The sequence below is a fragment of the Magallana gigas genome, chromosome 4 (genome assembly GCF_963853765.1).
Source record: "Magallana gigas chromosome 4, xbMagGiga1.1, whole genome shotgun sequence".
In the NCBI taxonomy this organism is placed as follows: Eukaryota; Metazoa; Mollusca; class Bivalvia; order Ostreida; family Ostreidae; genus Magallana; species Magallana gigas.
This window is the reverse complement of record NC_088856.1, coordinates 52,830,871-52,846,399: the sequence shown is the minus strand read 5'-3', so window position 1 is coordinate 52,846,399 and position 15,529 is coordinate 52,830,871. Positions and strand designations below refer to the sequence as shown.

The following is a 15,529-nucleotide window of genomic DNA, read 5'->3' as shown; positions in this document are numbered from 1 at the left end:
TGGCTCCCGTTAAAGTGACCAAGGTTAAGCAAACAGACCTTTGATGGAAGATGTATTGGCCCAAAAAGGACACCCGGTATATCAAAAACAAAACGAGTACGGAAACTGTGTAAATTCAAAGTAGGGAATCATGTACGAATCAGTCATCTAAGAAACATATTTTCACGCGAATACGACTAGAAGTGGTCTGGAGAAATTTTCATTGTATCGGAAAGACAACTAAGAGGCGGATTGCCTGTATACAGACTCAAAGACTATCTAAACGAAGAGATCAAAGGAACATTTTACCAAGCAGAACTACAGAAAGTGGACGTCTGGAAAGATGAAGAATTCAAAGTGGAAAAAATATTGCAATCTAGAGGACGAGGACAAAACAAGCAATACCTTTTAGAATGGTTACACTGGCCTTCAAAATTTATTTCCTGGGTCAATGCAAACGACGTGAAAGCCTATGTATGCCTGTTCATGTGTATTGTACCTAAATTTTGTAATTATGTACATAAAAAGAATAAACGTATATGTAACCAAAGAAGTGATGTTATTATATATCTGCTCGTGTCTTTATTATCATGATTTATTATGCGTGAACACACCTGGCATTTAAATGTCCAAGTTCATCGAGACATGTTTCTACCTGTGATATTTAAACATGTTTTAACCTGTAGTATTTCGGTCGAGTAAGTCTCCATTCAAATGCTTTTTCAATGATTCTTTTGTTCCCTTTGTTGTATACGTCTTTTATCAATTAGACGAATAGGTTTTACTGTTTACGTCATGGAAAACTCCCATAAGGGGCTACCAGAATCCCCTTTATGTTTTACAATTATTTCTTTTATTTATAATAGTTTATTTATCAATGACGTGGCATTTATGCTTATCTAATTGATAATTGTTTTAACAAAGACTCATAGGGATGAATAAAAGAACAAAGGTCAAGGAAGTAGGGTTATAAAATAGAACGGGGGGGGGGGGGGGGGGCAAGAGTTAACAGGTGAACAATACTAGGGGTTAACATATGGAACAGATAATGTTGGGGTTTCCATGGTTATGAGTGACGTCATTGGTGTTGCTATGGTTATGGATGACGTCAGAGGCTCCACAGCTCCACTGTGTCTGGCCCAGAAAGGGTACTTTTACACTACTATCGTCGTTGCATTAATAACAGGCACGTAGTATCGGGGAGAGGAGGGGGCAGGGGGGCCTGGCCCCCCCCCCCCTACTTTTTTGCACAGCCAATATTTTTCTGAAATTTACATACAAAAATGGAATTAACATGGAGTTGCCCCCCCCCCCCCCACTTTTCTGTGATCATGTAAAAATTGAATTGAAAATAAGGAAATAAACTGTGAAATTGAAGTGAAAAGGGTAACTCCTCCCCCCCCCCCCTCCCACGGATTAGGATTTTCACGATTTTGGAAAGTAATCTTTTTCCCTTGTCAAGACTTTTTGATGAGTCTCCCCCCCCCCTCCCACTATCAAAAACGACGCTACGTGCCTGAATAACATAGTAAAATCTCTGTACATGTTTTTTTTCATACTCTGCATCACAGGGGCCAAGCCAGTTTTAACGTTAATTTCAATGTAACCATAAATAAAGAAAGGGGTCGAACTCTGACTCAGATAAAAAACTACCAGCTCGCTTCAAAAGCCTAATAAATCAATCATTTTTTACAACACTTGCAATATGCGTGTATTTTTCAGAAAAAAATTGTCTAAGATACACTCATGCCGAATTTCAAGTTGATGGGTCTTAAAATAGCGAAGATATACGTCATTATTCTCTCGAATTCGCCAGTTTATTTTTACTAGGACATTTACCGGTCAAGGGCTCACGATGGGATTTTGCCTCTGACAACAGCAGTATTGCCACATTGACTTCTGACAGGGCCAGCCATTTTGACGTCTTCGAAAAATACTGATTCTGATTGGACCATCAGGAATATTAACCAATGAAATTGAGTTTAACATTTTCTATCACAATGGCCGGTCTGGTCAGAAGTTGATGTGGCTGCAGAATAAAAGTTCAGTTTGGAGAGTATTTACGGAATTTTATCGGAATTTAAGGATGTAAATAGAGTGCATTTGATGTGAGATTTTAAAAGATTAGTGCGAATGTTTCTCGACTTGTTGCAATACTGCTGTTGTCAGAGGCAAAATCCCATCGTGAGCCCTGGACCGGTAAATGTCCTAGTAAAAAAAAACTGGCGAATTCGAGAGAATAATGACGTATATCTTCGCTATTTTAAGACCCATCAACTTGAAATTCGGCATGAGTGTATCTTAGACATTATTTTTCTGAAAAATACACGCATATTGCAAGTGTTGTAAAAAATGATTGATTTATTAGGCTTTTGAAGCGAGCTGGTAGTTTTTTATCTGAGTCAGAGTTCGACCCCTTTCTTTATTTATGGTTACATTGAAATTAACGTTAAAACTGGCTTGGCCCCTGTGATGCAGAGTATGAAAAAAAACATGTACAGAGATTTTACTATGTTATTCAGGCACGTAGCGTCGTTTTTGATAGTGGGAGGGGGGGGGGGGAGACTCATCAAAAAGTCTTGACAAGGGAAAAAGATTACTTTCCAAAATCGTGAAAATCCTAATCCGTGGGAGGGGGGGGGGGAAGGAGTTACCCTTTTCACTTCAATTTCACAGTTTATTTCCTTATTTTCAATTCAATTTTTACATGATCACAGAAAAGTGGGGGGGGGGGGGGGCAGCTCCATGTTAATTCCATTTTTGTATGTAAATTTCAGAAAAATATTGGCTGTGCAAAAAAAGTAGGGGGGGGGGGCAGGCCCCCCTGCCCCCTCCTCCCCCCGATACTACGTGCCTGTTATTATTGCAACGACGATAGTAGTGTAAAAGTACCCTTTCTGGGCCAGACACAGTGGAGCTGTGGAGCCTCTGACGTCATCCATAACCATAGCAACACCAATGACGTCACTCATAACCATGGAAACCCCAACATTATCCGTTCCATATGTTAACCCCTAGTATTGTTCACCTGTTAACTCTTGTTAATTGATTTATTAGGCTTTTGAAGCAAGCTGGTAGTTTTTTATCTGGGTCAGTGTTCGACCCCTTTCTTTATTTATGGTTACATTGAAATTAATGTTAAAATGGGCTTGGCCCCTGTGCTCTGCATAATGTAATTTGAGTTGTGTCCCTTTATGGGTAAGACTAAAGGTAGTAGGGGTTATGATACATTTGTACGGTGACTGCCTTATACGGAGGCTGCCATAGGACATATGCTTGAGAAATTTTTTTTTTAATTCGTGGCGGCGAAATAAAAGTCGTTCCCATGAAATAAAAGTCGTGGCCACAAAATAAAAGTCGTTCCCACGAAATAAATGTCGTGGCCACAAAATAAAATTCGTTCCCATGAAATAAAATGTAGTCGTTCCCAAGGAATAAATGTCGTGGCTACAAAATAAAAGTTGTACGTGCAATGTTGATCTTTATATCTATTGATATCATGACGCATATATATGGAGTAGGTTGAGAAGAAGGACATGATAATACTGATTCATTGAATTTAAAGATGAATGAGTTGATATTTTACTTTAATTCCCTTGGAGTGACACAAAAGCAAATCGAGGACAGTTTGAGTATGAAAATTTTGATTTTGTGTTGATTTAATAAAATAATTGTTTACTTCTTCTGTGAAAATCCGTACAAATATTAAAAAGGACAATATATCTCACAGTATGACCCCCCCCCCTTCCCCCATAACTCATGAGTTTATTACTTATTACTACATATGTATTAAATGATGTCCGAATGTCGTCAAAGATGAAAATAATAATGTCATTGATAAGCCGCACCATTGCAACATTAACACTAAGAAGATGGGCGAAGGTGGGTAATTTTAAGCCCATAAAAGTGAATTTATAGGAAAATTAATAGTAAATTAAAGGCATATAGCAACGCACGGGAACGGGGAGCTCACATGTTTGCAAATCACAGTATGGCTATACAAAATTGTCCCTCCACTTTTCTGTAACTGTAAAAAATTCATCAAAAAGCATGATATAAATCACTGAAATAAAGTTTTCAATAGTAAATAACAACCCCCTTCCCTCCAACAATCTTTTTTTAATTTTTACACTTAAATATTTTAGGGGTATGGCTGCCCTCTTCAACTTTGAATTCGAAGCAATGCTCTGTGCCTAAAAATACTTTTAAAAAACTGACATTTTCAGTAGATTTACTTTGTCAACTTTGTATTTTTTGTTTATTTATTTTCAATTCACGGCTCATTATCCAAACAAAATACCGGAAACGACGAGAGCAAAACCACGGCTTAACATGAAACCAATAAATTGTAATCAATCGATTGTGAACTACTTGTTTGTTCTAGAATACCCAGCTAAACATCTGTAAGAGTTAAATGAAAATGTTTGTGTCTTTAATTTTGCGCGTCTATCTTTAAAACAGTGAGCTTTTAGCAATGGCGACTACTTGACCTACTCCTTAAGATTTCGATGTTTTATTTTAAAACTAATCATAAATGTTATATACCTTCATAATAAAATACTAGTAATTAAAATAATACTGTGTTAAATATCTTGATTGTAGAAAACACAATCTTTCCTGAATGAAAGGCACTGTCAAGACTGTCTTATTTCAAAACATGTTTTTTTTAGTAATTTCAATGCAAAAAATAAGTGGATTATTTTGAAAACCGGCTTATTATCAAATCCGGCTAATTCTCAAGGTTTTAAGGTATTGAATATCTATGCGCGGATCTAGAAGGGGAGGGGGTTAGTAGCCTGTTTCCTTGGCCTTCTTTATATTTACAAAATAAAATTGCCAAAAATATGCCTCAGACCCCCCCCCCCCCCCCCGAGAAAAAATTCTAGATCTGCGCATGTAATACTAATATATGCATATCTACGTCTTCAAATAGTGCTTCATTTTAGAAACTCAAAGCCAAGTATTTCATGCTTTTATAATTGCTTGATATTAAAAAATAAGGCAATGTAATACAACAAATGACTGACGCGATGACTACTTTATATTAGAATTTTTTTGATGCAATAAAACATTCAACCAAACGTTTCAGGAAAATAAACAAAAGCCTATAGCCCTTGGCTGAACCTTTCAGGTAGTCTATTGTTTTTTATTTTCATGTTTGCAAACATCGATTTAAAAAAAGGGGAAGGGGGTTACAGTTTTAACAATTTTTACCAGATCATGCAAACATTCAGACATTTTTCCTCCATCTGTTTGAACATGAAAGTCCATTTCAATTTTACCGTAATATTTAAAATTATGTGGTCAAAAACTAATTAAAACCAATTAACAAAGTTGATTACAAATCATTTATTAGACATAATAACACATTATTTTAGGTATACAATGTACAACTGCAGGGTTTATTACTAGTTTGTAAGAAACAAAAGTTACTCAATCTTCAGTGACAGAAATCTTAATGGACAAAGATCAAATAAACACCACTCAAATGTTCAACAAATGTGGTACATGTACCTTCATTTTTTCTGCTTTGATAATGTTTGACAGAAGAAAAATGTATGATTTATATTTTCTTATATTAAAGGATAGAAATTAACTCATACCTTAATATAAAGGAGAGCTAAAAAAAAGTTTTTCAAAGATATTTAATTTACCATTAGTGTCATTAATCAACATCAAAATGTTTTGATTTCTTTGACAAATACCAAACAAAGTTTCTCTGATTGTATTCTTATAATGTACACATTTTGTTTAGACATTAAATGTATAAACATTTAATTCATTGACAATACAATGACTACACTAAAACAGTTTGTTATTATGATGTATAAACATGATAAACAAAACAATGATATTGTTGACATGAACTAAATGGACGTATATTTTTATATGCATGACTCTATTATATAATATAATTAATTAGCTTTATGCTAATACATGTTATATATATACAGACAGTCAGTTTGTCAACATGTAATACATATAAACAATGTTACACTGCTGTGTAATGTTCTAGACATATTGTATTTTCTTCACTGTACCTGTGTACTCAGCCACAAAGAGGTTGTCTCTGGTGTCCACACATAAACCCAGTGGACCCTGTAAATGACAGTTGTCAATGTAGCGGAGGAACTGTCCGTCCTGATCCAGGATGTGGATACACTGGTGCATAATGTTAATGTCTGCTGTCAGGATCCGACCCTGGCTGTCTGTTGTGATGCTGATTGGACTAAATGATCCCTTGGTAGTAGAGGGAGGACCAGTGTAGGTAAACCGGAGTTTCCCGGCCTGATTGACCACCACTACTGCATGGGCTCCACAGTCGGACACACAGATATCTAGGTTCCTGTTCTCACTGATGTGTTTAGTGTACTCACCAGATGAAAAGAGAGGTCGTCCTTTGTCGTCGTACTGAATACTTTGTTTCACTGTGGAGCCAGAGTAACACACAACTTTTGTTTGTTTATCATCATCACTGTCCATGACAACCAGGAGGTCACCAGAGGAGGTACTACAGACATCGAGAGGTATCCACCCCCGTAGTCTGATCACTGTCTTTATCTTTTTATTCTTCACTATGTTCACAGTTCTATCTCTGTCATCAGTATAAACTAGATCCCCACTCCTTGTCACTGCTATGTCCCGTGGAAAGACCCCTGACTTGGTTTTGACTGACTTCACTAGTTTCCCACTGAGGTTGTACAGACTCATGATTTTGTCCTCACCACACGTCCACATCTCCTCATCACTCAGACAGGACACACTGTATAATCGTTCATACTTGGTCTTTATCTGTGTGATGATCCGTGGTACATCAATGAGCGGTCTGTCCAGGGGAGAGGACTCAGCACCGGGAGATTCCATGGTGTAGCCATGTTCTTCTGTTTTGATAGATGACGCTGACAGAGATCCAAACTGTTGATAAAGCTGTTCTTTGTTGATCTTCTGAGGGGTAAAACTTGGTAAGGACACTGTGAGTTTAGGAGGCAATCTTCTGAATTCATCATTCCTGGATTTGTAGGCAGAGACACGGCTGACATCATTGGAGTCCAGTAACGTCTTCAGTTCAGTAATGGTCTGTGTGATTTCAGAAATGGTGTGTTTAATTTCATCTTCCTGTTTGTCTAAGACAGCCAGGTGTTTGGTGTCCATTTCCTCCATGTTAGATTTCATGTTTCTGATAATGGTGTTTATTTCTCTGTGCAAGTCTTCTCCATGTCTGTCGATTTCTGTTGTTAATTTCTGGGAGTTTTCATTCAGAGCAGATTTCTGGACTGGAATAATAGATGCAATCTCTTGGTATTTAGGATAAATGGATTTCTCTAGTTCTTGTAAATCTTTTTGAATTATTTCTTTCTTGGTGTCAATGTTTTTAGTTATTTCAATAAATTTATGGCCACTGTGTTCTTTAGAGGAAGCACATGTTGCACAAATAGGAATGTCACATTGTTCACAGTAAAGTACACTTATGTTTGAGGAATGTTTTGGACATTTAGGAGTAGATCCTCTTTTTTTAAATGGCAGCACTTTGTGTTCTTTGGATTGATCAGAGAGATGTTCCCCCACACAGGCTTTACACAGATGTATGTGACAAATGTCACAGTACATAGGGGGGCCCGGGGTCTCACAGAGACGACACCGTAACACATCCTGGGCCCAGCACTTGTCCATGGTCAGATACTTTTTACTCATGCTCTGAAAAAATAAAAAGGTTGATATATAACTTTTATAGTTTTTGTCCAATTGACTATTTCTTATAAACTTTGGTTCTTGCAAACAGGACACTTTAGAGCTTAAAAGACAGGAAGACATTTAAATGCTTTTAAACAAGAATTTCTCCAACATATAACTTGCTTCAACATGTTTTAAGAATGTGACTGACTATTTAGGACATTATATCCCAAACAGGCTATAATGACCCATTCAAGTGATTGGTCCCAACCTGTTAAACCAGGTTTGTAGGACATGTAGGACAATATCATTTAATATACAAATGTCGGCAAGCACTGCAAGCTCTAACTCCAAACCGAAAAACAAAATTTAAAATACTGCTCCCTTTGACCTAATGAATTTTCTGTTATCAGAATTGAACCCACAATTCTCAGTAAATTGCAAATGGCTTCCCATGTTCTCTTGAGATCCAGGAAAAAAATCTTTTGCAAATAAATTGAGGATAAAATTTTACTTACTTTACATATGTATCATATCAAGGACCAACCTAGAGGGCGAAATAGTCGTTTTTTGATCTGTAACTTCGTCGGAATTTACTCTGAAAGAGAAGTTGAAGTCGCCTTGTATTATGAGTTCATAATCTTGTAAATTAACCCCAAAGGCAAAGAAATGATAATTAACCAATTTTAAACACATTTTCACAGCCTAAGTTAACTTTTGTTATGATTAATTACTCGAAACTGTTTAATCTTTACGGATTATAAATACGGGTGATGCAACAACATACTGTGCAACTGATGTTTATTGCTTATAATGTTGATAATACAATTAGTTGTTAACTTGTAATTAGTTAATAACTCTGCCAGATTAATGCTTTAATAATCATGAAACCATTTGTTTACAGTTATTTAAAAAAAAAATAAGATCCTCTCCATATCGGTTGTACTAATACAGTACTCTCAACGCTGATCCCGTATTTTCCATGCACCCCCGCGGTCAAAAACAGGTGTCTCGGGTAAAACCACGCATCCCTTCAGTAGGGTTGTCCAGCAAATTAACACCGCCGTGGTCTTGACGATAAATCACAGATAAATAAAAGTATTTGTCTCAAAATCTATCCCCCTGACTAAAAAATAACCGACACCTACACGACACTAGGTACCGGTACATGCAGATATTATTTTAAATTAATGGAATTATCTAGAATAATATACAATATATAGTTCTAAAATGTTACATTTTTTGAGTATATCTAAAATTATTTATCATTGCTTCTTCGATGTATTTTACAATCCATTTAAATTGGCATAGCCTATTCAAAAATTGATAAGTATGCTTTGCAGCCGGATTATAATTTTCAAAAAAAAATTATTATAATTGTTCAGTCTTATTAAATGTGAAGAAGTATTAAATCTTCTCTATTTTATCTATTTAAACTGCATACCGGGTAAATTAAATTGATGAAATGCTTTTGTTAATAAATAACTATAATCTGTCCCAAGTTATTGCTTCCATCACTTTTTGATGATTTTTAATAAAAATACACATACCTGTGAAAGAAATATAGTTGAAATCAATAAAATGGAATATATCCAAGATATCTTCATTGAACAATTATTATTTTTCACCCATAAAAGTTCACAGGAACGAAAACAAATTTCTTATGGAGATAAATAAAGGGAAATGTTTACATCTTTTCTCCATTCGGAAGTACTTGTGACACCTCGGGCAATTTTTTAAAGTTACCATGGCTTAAAAATGGCTGATTCAATGCAAAATCCACGTAGACTTCCTATTTTAGGATGTGTATTCAAACCTGAAGCGGGAGAGGGGGGCATTTCAAAACAGATAATCTGGACATTTTTCATATTAGTGGATGAACGTAGTTTGAGCGCAAAGGTATTTATGATTATAGAAATATCAAGCAACAAGTGGTGGAAGCAAAAACTAGGGATAGAGTATAGTGTTGTTCTCTTATTCTAACCCTATACGCTTGTTATATCACTGCTGACTTTAATTCGATTATTTACGGTAAGCTGTTTTTTCTTTACAAGAAATAGAATGATGTAGTTAATTTACATCACAAATGGGAAATAGTACATGTTATTAAATGCATACATCTGAACGTAAACTGCAAATAACTGGCTCCAGGATCATGAACCTGTCTTAAATTTAAGTTAGAATTTTGTCTTAAATCTCAGATTCAAACTTAGTTAAAGATTGCTCACGTAAGTGGATCACAAAATGATCTAAAAAAATACTTAGCTAAGATTTGTCTTAGCTTAAACATCATAGTAACTCGCGCGATTTTTTGACCGAATTTGTTAAAAGTGGAACTCTTCTTCGTTTGAAGATTCCTATCGGCTGCATCGTAAACATTATTATATACATGTATCACAAAGTTAAAAAATTATTTTTAAAAGATGCTTCACACAAATATTAGCGTATTTTCTTACTGGATAACATGTCAGTCATATACAGACATGCTTACACACTTTTACTTTAACAAAGGGAAATAACTTCAATAGCAAGTCAACAAAGGGAAAAAACCTCAACTATAAATAGAAAACCCGAGGACAAGGGAGCCGCCCTCTTTGCTGATCATTTCCTATTAAAAATCCAACGAGTGTCGCCATTTTGAACTTACTTGGTAACAATCTATAAACTTAAGTCTGCCTAATAGCAGTCTTAAGATTTAAGACAATATTTCAGACTTAACCCTAAGTCATTTTTTTTTGTGATTCACTTTAAGAACAATCTTAAAAATTAAGTGCAAATTTATTGACTTAAGTCTGACTTAAGATTTAAGACAGTTTCATGATCCCAGAGCCTGGAATTTTTCTGAGTCCAAGGGGTATAACTCTGTCGAAAATTGTTCGATCTTACCCAATATCAAACTTGACCTAGATATTATCATGATTTAAACCTGTATACCAAATTTCATTTCAATATGTTCATCCTCTGAGAAGAAAATGAGGGAAACTGCAAATAACTGGAATTTTTCTAAGTGCAAGGGCCATAACTCTGTCGAAAATTGCTCAATCGTACCCAATATCGAACTTGACCTAGATATTATCATGATAAACCTGTAAACCAAATTTCATTTCAATATGTTCATTCTCTGCGAAGAAAATGAGCGGAAATTTTAAATAACTGGAATTTTTCTACGTCCAAGGGCCATAACTCTATTGAAAATTGCTCGATCGTACCCAAAATCGAACTTGACCTAGATATTATCATGATAAACCTGTATTCCAAATTTAATTCCAATATTTTCATCATCTGCAAAGAAAATGAATGGAAACTGTTGGTGGACCGACAGACAGCAGCAAAGCAATATGCCCTCCCTTCTTCGAAGGGAGGCATAAGAATTCATGAAATTTTGACACAGTAAAACAGATCATATAACCAAATGATTCTATTAGTTTAATCACAGAAAGGTCAAGTCAAAGTCACTACCTTTTTCCTGACTCATTAATTTGCAGCAATTCTGAATTGAAAAACATGATATTTTCCTATGCCAATATTCTGCCCAAAAGTAAAGTCTTTCATAGATTCTAAATATTGATTACTATTCCTATGCCAAGTTGTATGATAGTAAACAAGATCCCCAGGGGCCAAATCGCTCACCTGAGTAACAATAGCCTTAACTGATCAAATTAGAATTACAGTATCAAAATTAGCTGCAATAATGTAGCCCTCTCCCGATTTTTTTTTGGGGGGAGAGGGCTACAACTCCATAGGATCTCCGTAATGGTGCAAGTGCGGGAGTGATTCACTCCCGCAACGATTTCGTCTCAAATCGTACATAAATGACAATAACATTTGCATTTCTTACCTAAACTCAAACATTGTAGATGTCTATGGCATAAATTAATCCAAAAATATCAAGTATAGTCCATATATCGGTTATTTTTTGTGTATGTTAACAACGAAAGTTGAATTTGTCGGCCATGTTTACTGGCCTTTACCCCTTTTTTTTTTTGGGACAGCCAATGAGAATTCAGGAGCGGATCTTGAACTGAATATAGGAATTCCCCTATTCTAAACATAATTAACGCGGTAAATATGAATTCTCCATTATATACCACTTCCTTAAATAATGTCTTGGTTATATAACGAGGTAAGATCGATTATTTACACTGACATTCACGTTATCAAGCCACTCAAAACTCTAAGCGTACATCCCATAAAATCACGCGAGAACTGTCATGGCTGCTGAAAAAGACGACTGGTCAACATGCTTATGTGTTTTATCTGGTTTTGATTTATATATGGTTAATTTGTTCAACCTGAATTAAAAAATCATTTTATCTAAAGGAAGTCCAATAAAAAATGGATCTTTTCAGATCGAGGTCAGCCGCATTAAAAAATCAATTTTGCACCATTACGGAGATCCTGTGGAATTGTAGCCCTCTCCAGTAAACATCAGATATAAAAAAAAATCGAAGAGGGCTCATTATTGCAGCTATATCAAAATATCTTGACAACTAAGTACAGTAGACATTGCTAATAAACCATTTAAAATCTGCCAATTTTTTATCCGCATTTTTTTATTTGGTAAATACCTAACCCATTTTTTTGTTGTACCTGTAAGAAGATTTTTCTCTATTCCTTTATACCCCCCCCCCACTCTCCATTTCATGGCTCCACTTTTCTCTAGAGATTCTCTCTATATATTCCTTTATAAAAATTCATCCATGTGGCCCGAAGAAGATTTTCTATATATATTCCTTTGTAAAAATTTATCCCCAATCGGGTCCTGTCCTACTCCCAAGAACCATGACTTAAACAAATTTGAATCTACACTATTTGAGAATGCTTCCACTCTAATTTGAGCTTTTCTGGCCTTATACCTGGTAGTTTTTGAGAAGAAGATTTTTAAAGATTGTCTCTATATATTTCTATGTAAAAATTCATCCCCCATTGTGGCCCCACCCTACCCCTGAGGACCATGATGTGAACAAACCTGAATCTAAACTACCTTCACAAAAGTTTAAGCTTTTCTGGCCGAATAATTTTTGAGAAGAAGGTTTCTAAAGATTTTCTTTATACATTCCTCCATTGTGGCCCCACCCTACCCTTGGGGACCATGATTTGGACAAACTTGAATCTACACTACCTGAGGATGCCTCCATACAAGTTACAGCCTTTCTGGTCAAATAGTATTTGAGAAGAAGATTTTTGAGCATGGTTAAATATGGGATCAGCGTTGTTAGTACTGTACCTCCAAAATATACAGAAATACAGATACTGAATTTATTCCTCAATTAAACTTAAAATCAAATTGCTAAAACAATTACAAAACATTTCATTTATAAAATGTATGAATACATCAAATAAATTAAATTTAATAAATTGGATAAGTTTTTTTCAATTTTTAAAAGTTGTTTTATTTTTGATTGACTTGCTTCTAATTTAATTTAAATTTTAAAGCTCTAATCTGTGTATATCATCATTATTAAATGGCATTTTTGACGGAAATGTTGAATTAGCTAAGTATTTTAACTTAAATAGTAATGATAAAATACATTAGTTTCCAAATTCAACAATGTAATTCGCTTAATATCGCCAAAATGTGTAACCCGGGCTCGCTACCTATTTTAGTCACCTGAAAAATGAAAATGTGAGATAAATATTGAAAAACTCGTTCTGTGATAATAAAATTTTCAGCGAAGACAAAACAAGTTGTAATAAAGTATTCCTGCAAATTACGTGCAGAACAAATAAGTATTTTTTAAGAAATCAACAAAAACCCTGTTATCAGTTTCGAAAATCCCGGCCCGGCCCGGGTTTCGCTACCCATTTTAGTCACACTCCATTTAAACGATTCCCTCAAACCTACTCATAACCTGGTACAGTTTAGGCAATTTCGCCAACTCTGTTATAGCATTAGATTAAAATTATTCTTCAACAATCAGTAATAACATACGTTTACAAACTACGAACCTCATAAAGACCTACAACTCAAAATGGCGACAATATCCATGTTTGATCTTCCTAGTTCGTGTTTACTCCTCTTCCTGGTCGGCGGCTAGTCTCGTTCAACCAGACGCTCGGCTCGTCGGAGATTTACGGAGACAGCCGAGCGTCTGGTTGAACGAGACTAGGTCGGCGGCCTATTAAAATCACGTGATTGATTTAAATAAAAGACAAAACAAAACTTCCGGATATAATCAATACATTGTGTCAGTGCAATGGTTAAATAATTTTAATCATTAAATCAAGATTATAGTGTGATATTTCTTGATATGCCAATGAAATCAAGCCAGAGGCGTATTTAACGTCCCTGATCAAACATAATGCAGTGGAAGGACAGTAATATTATTTTAGCCCAATTATTACTTATATCAGTTAGTGTATAAAATCAAACTCCCTGATGTGTAGGCCTCTACCTCTTCTTCCACAGAACTATAGTTTTCTCCGACTCTTGACACCACGTCCACTGTCGTCTGCACTACATATCGCAACTTCTCGGACCTTTCCGTCAGAGCTCGTGTTTTTCCGAGCAACGGAAAGATGTTAGGGTGTAGTGTATCTATCCCTCTGCTATTAATTTTACAATATAGATTTTTTTTAATCGTATTGATTTTCATCGAAGTCAAGGCTATATACTGTTATCTGCAACGCGTTGCATAAAAGTTTTTGGGTGCTAACCCTTCTTGAATAATATGGATCACGGGGTAATAAATCATTGAGTCTTCATCATCGAGGAATATTTTTTAAAAATAACAAATAAAGTCACGAAAAAAGCTGCTGAATGTTAGGCATTTACGGAGTAAGTCGCAAAAAAGCTTTATATGGTAAGTTAATTAACCGGTATCATCTTTATGTATGCAGATTCTACCCGAATATTTCGATAGATTATTTCCATGGAATTACACAGTCATGTATAATGACAATTTTCAACCTTTGAAAATGAGCTGTTTAAACGAAAACTTTAACTGAATATGGCGCTCCTATTTTTGATTTACAATAAAACAGGTATAGTATTTTTAAATAGCAGATCAATTATAAATTTAACTTACTTTTTAACATATGTGATTTACGCCTACGGAATAAGCCATATTTAGCACATGTTATCAAAAAAAAAACATACCGTTTCTTCTATGAATTGTATGCTAAATGGCAAATTAACTAAGAAGAACTGCATGCACTTTAGAAAGGCGCTTACCTCCGTATATAAATATACATTGTACATTTATAAAACAGGAATTTAACGGAATAAATAGCTTCAGTCAAGTGAATGCGTTGCACGCATCGCTCCATTGTAAAATCAGCGATTTTCCAGTAGAGCGGTGCAAATAACAGGAGTATATATAGAGCGACGAATCATATTATAAAGCGATTTAACAAGATAAAATCTGTACATAAGGAGAAGTTCCCCTGGGAGGAGGTTTTCTTGATGGGGTTCCATATCAGAGAAAATAGGGCTTGGCTTCTTTTGGGGGAAATCAAGCTAAAATAAGGTCGTTTGACGGATTAAAGCGCTTCTTTAAAGTGCATGTACTGCACGCTCCGTAGTAAAATCAGCAAGTTTCCCGTAGAGTGTTGCAAATAACAGGAGTAAATACAATGAAGCGCATTGAAGTGGTAAAAATGTTCGCTTGAATGGAATGTTCTAAACTTTGTATCGAACGTCAATTGTTACATAAGACACACCCATTTCTTTTGAAACGGGGAATACATTATTCGCCACAATGCCTTCGGAACCACTCATCTTCTATAAACAACACTAGCATGAATATCTTATTAACACATATGTGTTTTGAACTTCCTGATACATGTAGTGTATTGCAAATAAAGAAAGTTTTTTTTTTACAACATATATGCACATGTTTCAGTTTTTCGTTTTAGAGGGGTAAGCCACGTTCTTCGT

General features: G+C 35.4%; 1 protein-coding gene across 4 annotated transcripts; it reads right to left on the bottom strand.

Annotated features, from left to right (window-relative positions):
* Window positions 1-5,304: 5,304 nt before the first annotated feature.
* On the bottom strand, window positions 5,305-13,746 carry LOC136274932 (tripartite motif-containing protein 2-like). 4 transcript variants are annotated; one of them, XM_066082926.1, is made up of 3 exons: window positions 13,600-13,746; window positions 8,169-8,248; window positions 5,305-7,674 (listed from the first exon to the last, which is right to left on the bottom strand). In XM_066082926.1, exon 3 carries the CDS (start codon window positions 7,669-7,671, stop codon window positions 5,992-5,994), a length of 1,680 nt encoding a protein of 559 aa, XP_065938998.1. In that variant the 5' UTR covers window positions 7,672-7,674; window positions 8,169-8,248; window positions 13,600-13,746; the 3' UTR covers window positions 5,305-5,991. The 4 variants fall into 4 exon arrangements, with proteins under 4 accessions (XP_065938998.1, XP_065939000.1, XP_065939001.1 ...); XM_066082928.1 differs by having other exon boundaries at window positions 13,615-13,716; XM_066082929.1 differs by lacking the exon at window positions 8,169-8,248 and having other exon boundaries at window positions 13,600-13,731.
* Window positions 13,747-15,529: the final 1,783 nt, after the last annotated feature.

Coding starts and splice junctions, on each gene's coding strand:
- LOC136274932 (XM_066082926.1), bottom strand. CDS start 7,671: ATGAGTAAAAAGTATCTGACCATGGACAAGTGCTGGGCCCAGGATGTG.